Genomic DNA, 12599 nt, shown 5'->3' on the forward strand with positions numbered 1-12599 from the left:
GGTCTTTTTCAGGGTTCAGACTTTAGTGGATAAAAACTGATAAATGCCGTAAGTCCAGGTATATGAAAAACAGAATACTGTAAATACCTAAATGAAAACATCCCCAAATGCACAAAATTATTAAAGGGTGTTTTTTTGTTTTTTTCCTAGTTAGATGTTCATTTAAAAATAAATAACATCAGGTAACTTTTCCAGACTGGCAAAATTGCCAATGTTTTGCTGCCGTTCTCTTACTTAAGAGTTTTTTTGTGCTATTATTGTCATCTCTTTGTGAAAATAGTTCCTTTTTAATATGCAAAACCTCTACCTAACACCTGATCAGTTCTGATAGATTATTACAGCAATCAGTAAAATGGATGCATGGTCACAAAGTATCCTTGGGATTATTACCCTGATAGAGGATTCAGCAATAAGGAAGCGTTGCCTTGGCAAGACCCAGGTTGTCTCTAATCCAGCCTGGCAGAGGGACAGGGTTTGTACTCAAATTGCAACACAAGGGTTTAAATGCATGAAAATTCTACTTTAAAAGACATGTCTAAATACTAGGAAAAAGGAATTGTTAAAATCACTGACTTGCATGCCTTGTCAATGAACTATTCCTTTTGTATAAAAAAAAATCTTAAATTTTAATTTGAATTACATGTTTACATACAGAAAAGGCATATGTGATTCCAGTCCCTCAGACAAAACACAACCTATTGCCAAATTTACAAATTCCTAAGAAGGCAAATTCATACAGTGCAAAGAACTTTCTGACAGAACCTCAGAAATGGTGGCCCAGCATTAAAATGATTGAACTCAAAAAACCAGAACACTTTGTGTTCGTTTATAAGGAACCACCCTTTGTATGCTCTGGGACAAACACGAGAGCTGTAAGCATTCCAAATCAAAATAACAGTCTTACAATGGCCCTGAGATATTTGCAGCAATTTTCTTTGATGGTGGCATGGAAAGATGCTCATGAGAGGTGCTGTACTTACGTCCAGTAAGCTATGGGCACTGTCGCTACTCTCTTTGTTTGTCCTACACATGGCCTGGTAGTCATAAAGGGTAATTCTACAGGGAAGAACAGAAAATTGCTTGACTAAAAGAAGAAAACACAGTGGAATAAAAATGGTGATATGGAACATTCTGCTCACTAAGTGGACAGGAAAATAAAAATTGTAACAGCTGGGGGGGAAAGAGGGAATGGGATCGTTAAAATACAGGTTATATGGAAGACTGTAAGAAATGCTGTGAAAATTTTGTAAGGATTTTAGCAGACTACAGAACAAAGCAAAAGCATAATTGGGAGGAACCAGGGAAGATATGCAGAGAGTGTAACACACAATGGCATAACCAATGTTGGGAGGAGGAGAATACACATCCAACACAATGCGTAAACAATTGGTTCTGGACTAAGATCAGCACATTGAGCCCCAGAAAGTGACAGAGCCTATGCATTTGAGAGGCTTCTCACAACTGACCACTCAAACTTCAGTAAAAGCAGAAATGCTCTTCGACAGTCCCAGCATCTCAGTGCACAACTGCTTTGAAAATGGCATTGCTTCTGAAGGAGACAGAGGTGGAATTTCAGTGCATTGACAGTACAGATACTTGAAGCAGGATGGGGTTACCTTTGCTTATTTTCATGAAGGCAAAATATTCCAGATACTTGCTGTAATCAACTTATGCTAGAAGCCTCCTCAGATGCATAGTAAACAGGGAAATTTACTTATGCTTGCAATCTTACTCATCATTGAAACACTTCAGAGATCTAAATGTAGAATCCAGAACTCAGAGCTAGTACATGGAATTATTGTGATTATTTCTCTAAATCTGTCTGTCCGTAGAACAATCAATAAACTTTTTCCATCCATAAACAAAACATTTAAAATCTGTAGCAGATGTAAAGAATCTTTAACTGATAATTTGCAACAAGTGTAAATATATAGAACTCACTATTGTTCTTTGAAACATTTCCATTTGACTTGTGCATCATCAGAGGGACAAGGGAACACAACTGGACGGAGATGGTTAATAGAGATATGAGATGGGACTAAAATGTTTTGCAATGTGTGCCTTGCTTCTAAGTGGAGAGGAAAGAAAAGCACACAAATTCAGCTACACAGAGGAAGTCCCAGAAGCTGCCAAAACCAGGTCATGAAATGCACTCAGCATCACCACGAGGCATCCTGCACTGCATGCCATGAAACCTTGCAAGCTGTACCAATAAAATGTTGTATTCCATTGTGGAAGAGACTATATTTTTTTTTCTGATCTAATTTTGTGACAGCAATAATCACTAAAAGCTTCTTTATTATGTCTATATTTTCTTTCTGGCTTACAGACAAAATCTCTAACATATTGGATGTCGCAGCTTCAACTGAACATTTAGCACATGGTCATACTGCTTACATCATTGTTTTTCTCTTTTGCTGAGAATAGCAATGCCTAGGAAGGCATTGTTGTGTGGACTGGCAGAGAGAGGCACATGGGAGACAAAAACATAACTAGAGACCTAAACATGGTGTGAGTCGCACACTGACCATCCTTGGCAGCATCCCGCCCACGGCCAGATCCGCGCACCCAGATCTGCCAAGACAAACAGAGCAGTACACCGTGTAAGCTGTGCTGCCTCTGTGGCATGCAGAAATACACCACTTCCCCTGGCTTTTCCCTTCCTTCTTCTTCATCCTTTAGCCATGCTCAGGATCCAGCCCCTGGAAAGGAATTTCTAGAGCTCAGCCTTTCCAGTCTTATCACTATTTTATTCTTTGGGATCCAAGCACGGTGGTGCTGTGTGTGCACCTGGACCACCCAGTGATGGAGGCAAGAGATAAATGCATAGAAAAGGGCAGTTTACAGGTGTTCATGTGCTCTGTGCCGAGTATCAAGAAATTCCATATGGATTTCCATATGGATGAAAGACTCCCATCTTGCTTCATTTAATACCTAGCCTTAGAAGCAGAATACATGGGTTTGCCTCTATTCATTGTAAATTTTTTTCAACATATTTATTAAGCTTGGTTCCATGTTTGAAAGTGTAATCAGTGTCTCAACTTTGAGTTTCAGACAGCAAAACTTCATGGTCAACCAGTGGACTTCATTATTCTGCTAAGCAGTGTTACTCAGCTGCTATTATAATACTATTGTATATATTACTATTAATACTATTATATTATATTACTATAATACTATTATATATATATTATATATATATAATATATATATATTATATATATGCACTGTTATACCATTCTATACTATAAATAGAACATATATACTACTATGAGTCATGTGAAAGATCTATTATAATTTGAACTTAATTTTTGATATTGATAAAAGCCTTTCCCCCCTCAGTACTTGAACCTGGATTACATTTCTTATGTAATTATTGCAGTCTGAGAAAGTAAATAGCTTTTTAAATGCTCAAAGATAAAAATGTATTAAAAGATGGAAATATATACTCCCAAAAATAACCAGAAATATAATTAATACTAAACCCCAACATGCTAGGTTATATTTATTGTAGATTGTCTTATGTTATTGCAGGGAGTGTTCAGCAATCTAAGATTGCACTATGATTAAGGGAAAGAAAACCAGTAAATAAATGTACTTAGAACACTCTTCATTTAACAGGGAAAAAATTGATAAATTTTAGAGTGATGGCAGAAGGAAAAAGTTTTAATGAACAACCTCAAAATCATGTGGATCACTACAGAACTTGGAAAGGTTTGATATCATCTGTGGATGATATTGGTTTTAGTTAGATGAGTTTAGTTTGAGCAAATATATTTGAATCTTCCAGTGTGAAGGTTCTGGTTCAGGAAAAATGAGAAGTCAGCTAATGTATCTGGGTTTAAAAAAAGGAAAACCAAAAAGAAACAAAAGGAGAAAATGCTTAGAAAGGTACATAGCTTTCTGAACAAAAGTCTGGAATAAGTTTCAGCTTTAAAACAATGCATTGCTGTCTCAGTAACTTTCAAAGTGGGCTGTTGAACACCTAGCTCAAAGTTTCTAAAGATGATTCAGACAATCATAGCACAGGATGTGCAAAATATATCAGTGAAAGCATTGCTGCAAAATGTTCTTAAAAGACCTGGAAACAAATAAGAATTTTGTAATACACTTCAAAGATCAGTGCATGAAGCTGAAAACCACGTTGAAATCTGAACACTGCAACATCCTGAACCAGTTCTGATTCTCTGTCACTATGGATGGTATTATATGGGTTCCAAGGCATTCACTATTTCAAATCCAGTTGTTTTGGTTTTATTCTTATAATAGGGAAGAAAAAGCCTTCCAGCCCTATTCCTTATAAAAGGCAGCAGAGCATTTGCACTCAAAGCAGTTGCCTACGATGCTGTGGTGCTCCTGTGCTCAAGTGTCATTTCCAGGCGTTGTTTTACTGCTAAAGTCTTTCTGAGATTTTAGAAAATAGATATTGTTCTCACTCAGAAAGACTTAACCCAGTGTTGCAGAAGAAAGTCTTCCAGAGCACCCTTTCTGAAGTGATTGTATTTCAGCTTTAAGTAACTGTTTGCAGCTGACCATGCTGTGACCAGCTGATAATAGTGAGGGAACACAATTTCCTAAGCCCGCCTGTGTGCCCAAATGCATGTTCTGAATCACAGCACCTCCCAGGGGAGCTCTGCTCTTGCTACAGAGGACATTCCTGAGACTTTCTGAAACCACCACGCTGTCACCCTCCACACCTGAAGTCCACAGAGCAATTGTGGTCAGCATCAGCTATTAAGCACAACCAAAATGTGCATTGTCAATTTATGTAACTTCAGCAGCCAAACACATCTTACTGAAAACCCTTTTATTGTCAATTTCCTGATACAGTAAATTCCACTCTCCTACTTTGCAATGAACTTACAATTGAGTATGAATCTGGTTCAAGAAAATTAAACTTCCAAGACCTACCAGCAGCACAGGATATATTGGCAGATTCACTCTCTATTGCTTTCAGCCGGGTTTTCATCACACCCATGGATTTCTACTTGGTGTAGTATAAAATACCACCAATGACAATTGTAGCAGCTGAAAGGTCTTCAATGCATAAAATTTCAAATGTTTTGTCAGCGGTTCAAGATTTGGTGAGTTTCAAATAATGTGTAGGAATTAGAAGTTTTTTACATGGAAGTGAACATCCAGTCTATAGGAAAAAAAATGCTTTAAAGACCTGAACAAAGGAAGCCAATAATACAGAAGTCCTAATTATTGACCCTATGCTTTATTCAGGAGTCTGTGGAAAAATTAGTGATGACTACAGCTAGATTGTGGTGGAAAGGTGTTCATAACTCAGACCTAAGGTGTGCAGCCTGTGGGCATTGTCACAAGGAAGGGAAAGAGGGACAGTGCTGAATGGTGTGAAAAGCAAAGCAGTTCCTAAGCCTCTCCTGTGGGGAGACAGCAGGACATTGTAGGAAACCCCAGACTGTTGCTGCTCTGGCTCTCACACCTGCACTGGCAGATTATTGGTGTCCAGAAGCTGCCAGGGTAATACCTTTCACCAAAATCAGTGGGAAGAATTAAACTAAATTACAGCATTTTGACAAAACAAACTCGTCATCACATATCTTTGCTTTCATTGCTCAGCTATTCCCAATTGCCAGTGTTCTCAAGGACTAACATGTATAAAAACCACAACTCAGCCTGTATTTACAGAATATGGAATGAGAACTACGTTATGTAACAAATATGCCTGTGTTTCTCCTTAAGTGTATAAACTGATTCTGTATATGAATACGCTGCCTTAAAAGTAATATTTACAGAGACAAAATCAAACAATGCCTAAAACTCAGATTAAAGACATTAATTTTAGATATCACAGGATTAAAATATGAGCAGAAAACATACCCCACAGCAATGTGGGAGTTTCAGTGTGCAGGTACCAGATGCTGAAATAAAAATTGAACCTTGTTGGTAATGACAATTTGTCCAATGCCAAGTCCAACAGCTGCAATTTGGAATGTTCCTTCAGTCTATGTCTGATCTTCTCCAAAACATACATGTACTATTTGCCCAATTAATAGGCAGCTAAATCCATGACTGTAAAAATCCACATTAAAATAAACACAAATTTTAAATGTTAGTGTGAATTTAGCACAAAAGGGGGAATATTAAGATATTAAGAATATCTTAATAAAATGCTTAAATATTAAAAATTGGCCAAAATAGGAAAATATCCTTCATTTGGAGGCTGTGCTGCATCAGTGAAAACAGTGCCCTGTTGTTAAGCAATGAGTTACTGTTCTCATGATTTGGATTTAAGAATTTACTAAACTTTCTAGGAGAAGAACAAAGTTCTGAATTTCTTTTATTCTCATAACCTGGGGAAAAAAGCACTTGCTAGGTTTTGCTTATAAAGCAAATCAAGACAGATGAAATTCTGCCTCTTGGTGCATGAGGAGAGCACAGGTGAAGGATCTGCACAACAAGAAAAATTGGGAAACAACAGAAGCTCTCAGAGCAGCAAGAACTTGATAGACTGCGCCTTAGCTCCTGGGAAAGCTGCATTTCAGGGGTGTGCCACTTCAGTCCTACATCCTGACAAACTGGTCAAATGCCAATACTGACAAATACCAAAATTACAAGATTACTAAATGCCAAATACCAATGCATAGACTCTTCTGTGTAAGAGGATGCCTGCTGGAAAGAGAACTGCAAGAGGAAATGATGCTGCTTCCATATTTTTCATATAGAATTGCTCAGTCTTCCTCCTGCTGGAAAGGGTGAAAGTGTTTGGAAGTCAAGAGATGTTTTATTTTCTCTTAGAGATTTATTATGCTTATTTCTTTAGGGATCTCATTGCTTTGATAGCCCTTAATTTTCCTGATGGTAGTGTTGGTTTTTAGATTTTCATGGTTTGAGCTGTTGGAATTTTTTTTCACTGTTTTTATATAAACAAAGTGCTGAGAAAAACATAAAGAAACTTTTCTAAGTTATGTGAAGCAGATACTTTTCCATAAGCACATCCTAATTTATTTAATAATACATTTAAATCATATTTAAATTATTTAACTGTGTGCAATACTTAAGGTATAAGATAAACATAATTTTACTAAATGAAATCATAGAGCATGTCACGTTGCTGTGCAGGCACTGATATAGTTTTTCTCCCTAATTATAAACCCCATAAACTAAGAAAATATACATACATACATATGCACACATTATTCAAAAGAAGTACTGAGTTTAAAGAAATTGAGGAGGGAAGGAGGTATTTAAGTTCACTTTAAAAAATAAACAGCGAACATAAAAATTGAATTTCATCCTGCTGCAGGTTGAAAAGAAATACAGTCAGCAGCAAAAACCCCCCTTTTGTTTAGCACTTCCATCTCAATCCTACAAAGCACTTCTATATCACTCCAAATTTGCAGTAGTTGGGAGAGCAGACAGAGAGTTATTTCATTCCCTTTGTGGGTGCAGAGGCTGGAAGCTGGCAGGAATCACAAGGTGGGAGCACGCACTGGCACTGCCACTGGGATCTGTGCACTGGAGGAAGAGGGGACTCCCAGCCCCACGGCTGCTGGGGCTGGCAGCAAATCTTCTGCAGGGCACATCAGGCTGCACAGAACCTTCTAAACTCACCCCAAAGGGAGCACAACCAGCTCCAGCAGGGCAGGGTTATAACATTCACCTGCTGGACTGTACATGCCATGTAAGAAGCAATTGCAGGGAAGGATGGCTCTGGGCATTTTCAGAAGGAAATGCAATGACAGAGCTCTCTCTCAGCTTTGCCCCCATGGTGAGAGCAGCAATGACAATATAAGGTGTGCAAGGCCCACTTGGTGCTCTCAGGGAAGTGGTACTGCTGACAGATCTTGCCACTGAACCAAGCATCCTTTTTATTTCCTTCTTATTCCATATAAATAAATGTTGGAAAAGCAAAACACAATCCCCACCCAGACAAATTAATAATCTTACAAATATTGTGAATGTATCTATTTTTTGTGAGAACCAGTGAAGATTTCTTCTTCACATTCTTGGAATAATTTATTTAAAGGCTTCATCTAACACAGCTCAAAGACAGTTTGTTGGGTTTTTTTTTTTTTGCTGCTGCTATCTGTTGTAGGGAAAATTGCTCACTTGCAATTACTCCACTTTGATTCTATCCCATCTTTAACCGATTTGCAATGGTCAGTTTATCATGGTTGAATAATTGGCTCATTGTGTTACTCATTTTCCTTAACATGCAGCTCAGTTGCACTGACCTTATGCCTTCATTATCTCTAATCATGAGGTACAAGACCAGCAAAATCCTAACCAATGGTCCTGTCCAAAGATCCACCCACTGCATTTTACAAGGAACTCTCAAGCTAAGCCTGTTTTCTCAATGGTGGTACCCATCACTGAGTAGATGCTCTGTTTGAAATGCCTTGTTGGGCAGGACTAAACAAACTGGGACAAGTTAAAGAATTATCCCTTGGTTTTGACTGTATTTTGTCCTCTGCATTAAATAAAATGCTTCATCTCTTGTCCAAACAGATCCTTTCATTGCCAAATCCAGTCTATAAACAGTGGTATTACTTCACTTCCTTCTACAGCATATGTTAAATATATAATGCTAAATGAAAAAAAGTCACCACCCTTGGAAAACTCGGATTGGGGATGGGTGATTCCATGAGTGCTAGATGCTCACATTTCAGGTCAGTCCTTTCCTGGGAGTGGTACTCAGCTGCCATGCACAGGCACAGCTTAAGGGAGCTGATTTACCAAGCAAGCCCACAAACCAGAGAGAGATTCAGAGAGGCTCTGCACACACCCTCACAGGTAGAAGCTAAACTCAGTGATGGATGGCAGCAGTGATATATCTTTTTATTCATACTAGAAATGCATAGGAAAATAAAAAGGAAAAGTATAAAAGGAGTTTTCTTGTGCTGAGGAGGACAAAGGGGTACAAAACAGCTCTGACCACATGAACAATTCTTAGACCTCATGAAAGCCATGAAGATTCCAGTGGTGAGTTAGAGGTAAAAGGGAAATTTTATTCTTAATTCCTCAGAGTGCATAATTTATTTCAAAGGACAACACAAAATCACTGTTAGTTTTTAATGTCATCATGATAGTGAGATCAGATCAATAGTCACAACCACGTTCAAAGGTAAGTTAGCATGTGAATGGAGATGGATTACTGGGAGAACACATTTTCCCTTCAATAGCAGGACATTTTGCACTGTCTAGCTCGAGCAATCTCCAATTTTTTATAGGTCAAAATGATAATGTGGCATAAATGTTTTGCTTTAGAGCTTTTTAAAACGGCTCAGTAGTGGATATGGCCCAATTCCTTTTCCATCTGAGCCCAGTCGGAAGAGGAAAAGGACACAGTTTTAGCATTGCAGTCAAATAAACCATTGTTAAATAAGAAACTCACTTTAGGCTGACTCTAATACTCTCAATGTTTGATGTGTATGGAATCAAATTACACTCAGCTTGTACAGAAAAGATACAGAGGTACAGATGAGAATCCAGCCATGCTGCCAGTCTTGGCTTTCTTTTACATGACTTTGATTTTTTTGTTAGAACATTTTTTAAGATATAAAATATTAATTCTTACCTCTTAAAAGAGCCCATTGTTAGTAACTTGTTCATCACAGCCCCTTCAACCTCCCCAAAAAAGTAACCAGTCTGTAAGGGGAAAATGCAAGGAATTACCAAAAGTGTAGATAAATACAAAACAACACTGGATGCAGTTTCAACTGGCATATTCAGGATCTGGCAAGAGTGGCTTTGACAGCTACATAGACAGGTTTTCAGGACTGCTGCTACATAAAACCTGAAGAGGACTTCCCAGTCAGGGCAAATTGTTGGGATTATATTATTGCCCCTGAGCAGATGTGAGAGCTTAAACAATATATTGAGGTACATTATATAACATTCAATATCAAAAATAAAAGCCTTCAAAATCTAAAGCTTGTAAAGAAAACACACTAATCTGATCACAAACTCTTGTGATTAAAATGTTACTCAAAAAAGATATAAACAGGTTGTGAGAGGATTTCATAAACAGTCATTAAAAAACATTGTTTATAATTCCTGTATGACCTGTTTAAGGAGCTGGAACAGTACATTTCATCAATCCTATAAATTTTAACTCCATTCAGAGTCATTTCATACTTAAAACCACTCAGCTTGATGAATTACTCATTTTGTCCCTATTCAGTACTTGTGGACTAATAAAAATAAATCTCTGTTGAGAAAACAAACATTGCTGTTATAAATTTGGTCAGCAAGATGGAAGTGACTCCGTCATCTGCAGCCATTCATGTGACAGTGGAAAATCTTGCAAGTACAGCACTTTTCTACCTTGGGAAGACCTGTTTTATTTTAGAGCCTCAGCTCCCAGGAGGATTGGATATTTCTCTTCATTGTTTAAAGGAAGAAATCCCACAATTTATGAGGGGGAAAGGGCACTACACTCTCAAATTGCATGGATTCCATAGGTTTTGTATGAACTAAACCCCAATTCCATTACAAGGAACTTAGCTGACCTCAAGTATGCACCTGGGAGTTCGCAGGCAGAAAAGTTACAGCCCTAGCTAAAAAAAGGCATTCCTCCACCTAAAAGGCAAGTATTGCCTTTTTTTCCCCCTTCCTTTCCTCAGGGGAACCTTGGAACATTTTCCAAAACATATGGGTATGTAAAGTCTCCTAGAAACACAAGGAACATGACTAAAAATACCAGCTTCAATAGCCCTGGCTGACTGATGAAGAAAGATTACCCTAACGATTGGAGAGGCAGGCAACGTCGAGAAACTCCAAACCATAAATGCCTCATGCAACCTTAGATAGCAAGAAACCTGATTTGTCAACTTGTGCACCAGCCTTATGAAGACATTTCAGTGACAGTTCTCTCCACAAAAGCTCCCTTTGTAAATGCCAGTTCTCCCCCAAGCAGTTACACTCAGGTTATCATTTTTTTAATACATCAGGATTTAGTTGCAATTCAGAAGAATTACTCTGCTCCACAAACCTGATTCTTGGAGCAGTTCAGGTCATGTTTGGAAAGCTGATAGATAGAAAAACAGTGCTGAAGGAACCCCAGATAGATCAAGAATTAGTAAGGCATCATCCCACTTTTCTATCCCTTCTCTACCCACAACAGCCTGTATACAGACTATATATAAAATAGACGTACACTAATGTAATCTTATTATAAATTTACATGAACATTCTCTGCTGCCCCTCTTTGACTTGGATACATTTAACGAATAAAGCAGGTCAGAATACATTTCCACATTTCTGGTGCAACAGTTGTCCAAACTATTCACGGAAATAGAAATGGCTTTTATCAGGTGAGTACCAAAAGAAACATCTCTTCCTATTCATCACTGGCCATAGCCAGCTATGAGCTGGCCAACCACTGGCACAAGTCACAGCTGTGCATCTGTAAATAGCACCAACAACTAAAGGGGAAAGAGACAAACAGGTTTTCAGTGTATCAAGATCATTCCATAATGAGTGTATTTCTTAGGTCATGCTCACCATAACAAATTTAATTCAGCTGAGGGTTAAGTAGGAGTGTGGATATTCCTATTCACAGTCCCAACACATAAAACCAATTCAACTTCAGATAATCCTGGCATGAAAACTGCTGGGGGACCATCCCAGCAGTTCAGGCACAGGTTAATGAGAATGGTGATGGTTCCTTCACAAGGTTTGCAGGATTGAGCAAAACATTCTATGATTCTGTGATAATCATATTTCTTGTCCTCTCCATTGTGATGCTGAGTGCTTAGTTTTAATCCTTCAATGACTGTAATCCCCTTCAGAAAACAAACTCCTCATCCAACAGCTCTGTAAAATCTCATTATCTTAAGTTTGAATGTAAAAGCTCTGTGTCCTCCCCCTCTCCCTTCCCAACCTTTCCATGTGACAGAAATGGCACAGGAAGTTTTTTTCTTGGAGTAAAACCCTCTTATAGGAGACAGACACTTCTTCAGGAAGAAAGGTCTTTAAAGAGAACATTTATGAGTTTAAGAACAGACCCTGCTCCAATGGGAGAAAGAAACTGAGCTCCAGTGAGAATAAAGCTTACATTCTTTGTAGAAGGATTTTTTTTTAATGTTGCTAATTCCTTACCATTTTCAGATGGTGGTCTATTTTAAAAAAACTAATTTTAGATTAATATGTTACATCAGAAGACTCAAGAAAAATCTTACACTTACCTGTTGATAATCTTCAGACACTAAAATAAATCCATTGTTATCTATTAGGTAACAGTTGATTGTCTGAAAAATAATAAAAGACTATTTTAATTTTTGATTTTAGGACACAGCAATAAGTTAATTATATACTTTAGTTCTAAGTCAATTATAAATGGGTAAAACTTTCAGGTTTTTAGAAGGTTTTACATAAATTCAAAATGAGTGTAGTCTTGGTTCTGGGATATTATCCAATTTAATTTGTATGCTTTTTTCATGCAAAACTAAACAAAGATGTGTACAGAATGGGAGGATATAATGTAATTACAAACAAACATAAAACACAAAATTTTGTGGTTTCATAATCCCTTCTTAAAAGTTTTCCTTATGGCAAAGTCTGCAAAGGCAGAGAACTTCAGTGTTCCTGATGGCTTCTCCTGTATTTGGAGAAAAACATCAGCACAA

The 12599-nt window shown here is 37.7% G+C and overlaps 1 protein-coding gene across 3 annotated transcripts in view; it reads right to left on the reverse strand.

Moving 5' to 3' along the window:
- The window catches only part of CACNA2D3 (calcium voltage-gated channel auxiliary subunit alpha2delta 3), a 388352-nt gene that overhangs the window by 25572 nt on the left and 350181 nt on the right, over positions 1 to 12599 (reverse strand). For 2 of the 3 annotated variants that reach the window (XM_066557980.1, XM_066557979.1), the window contains 3 exons: positions 12159 to 12221; positions 9548 to 9618; positions 981 to 1056 (listed from right to left, as the gene is read on the reverse strand). In XM_066557980.1, the coding sequence (XP_066414077.1) occupies positions 981 to 1056; positions 9548 to 9618; positions 12159 to 12221 (210 nt within the window). Of the gene's footprint in view, positions 1 to 980; positions 1057 to 2528; positions 2575 to 9547; positions 9619 to 12158; positions 12222 to 12599 lie in introns of all 3 variants that reach the window. The other variant, XR_010784371.1, reaches the window with a different exon arrangement.

Source organism: Molothrus aeneus, chromosome 12 (genome assembly GCF_037042795.1).
Source record: "Molothrus aeneus isolate 106 chromosome 12, BPBGC_Maene_1.0, whole genome shotgun sequence".
In the NCBI taxonomy this organism is placed as follows: domain Eukaryota; kingdom Metazoa; phylum Chordata; class Aves; order Passeriformes; family Icteridae; genus Molothrus; species Molothrus aeneus.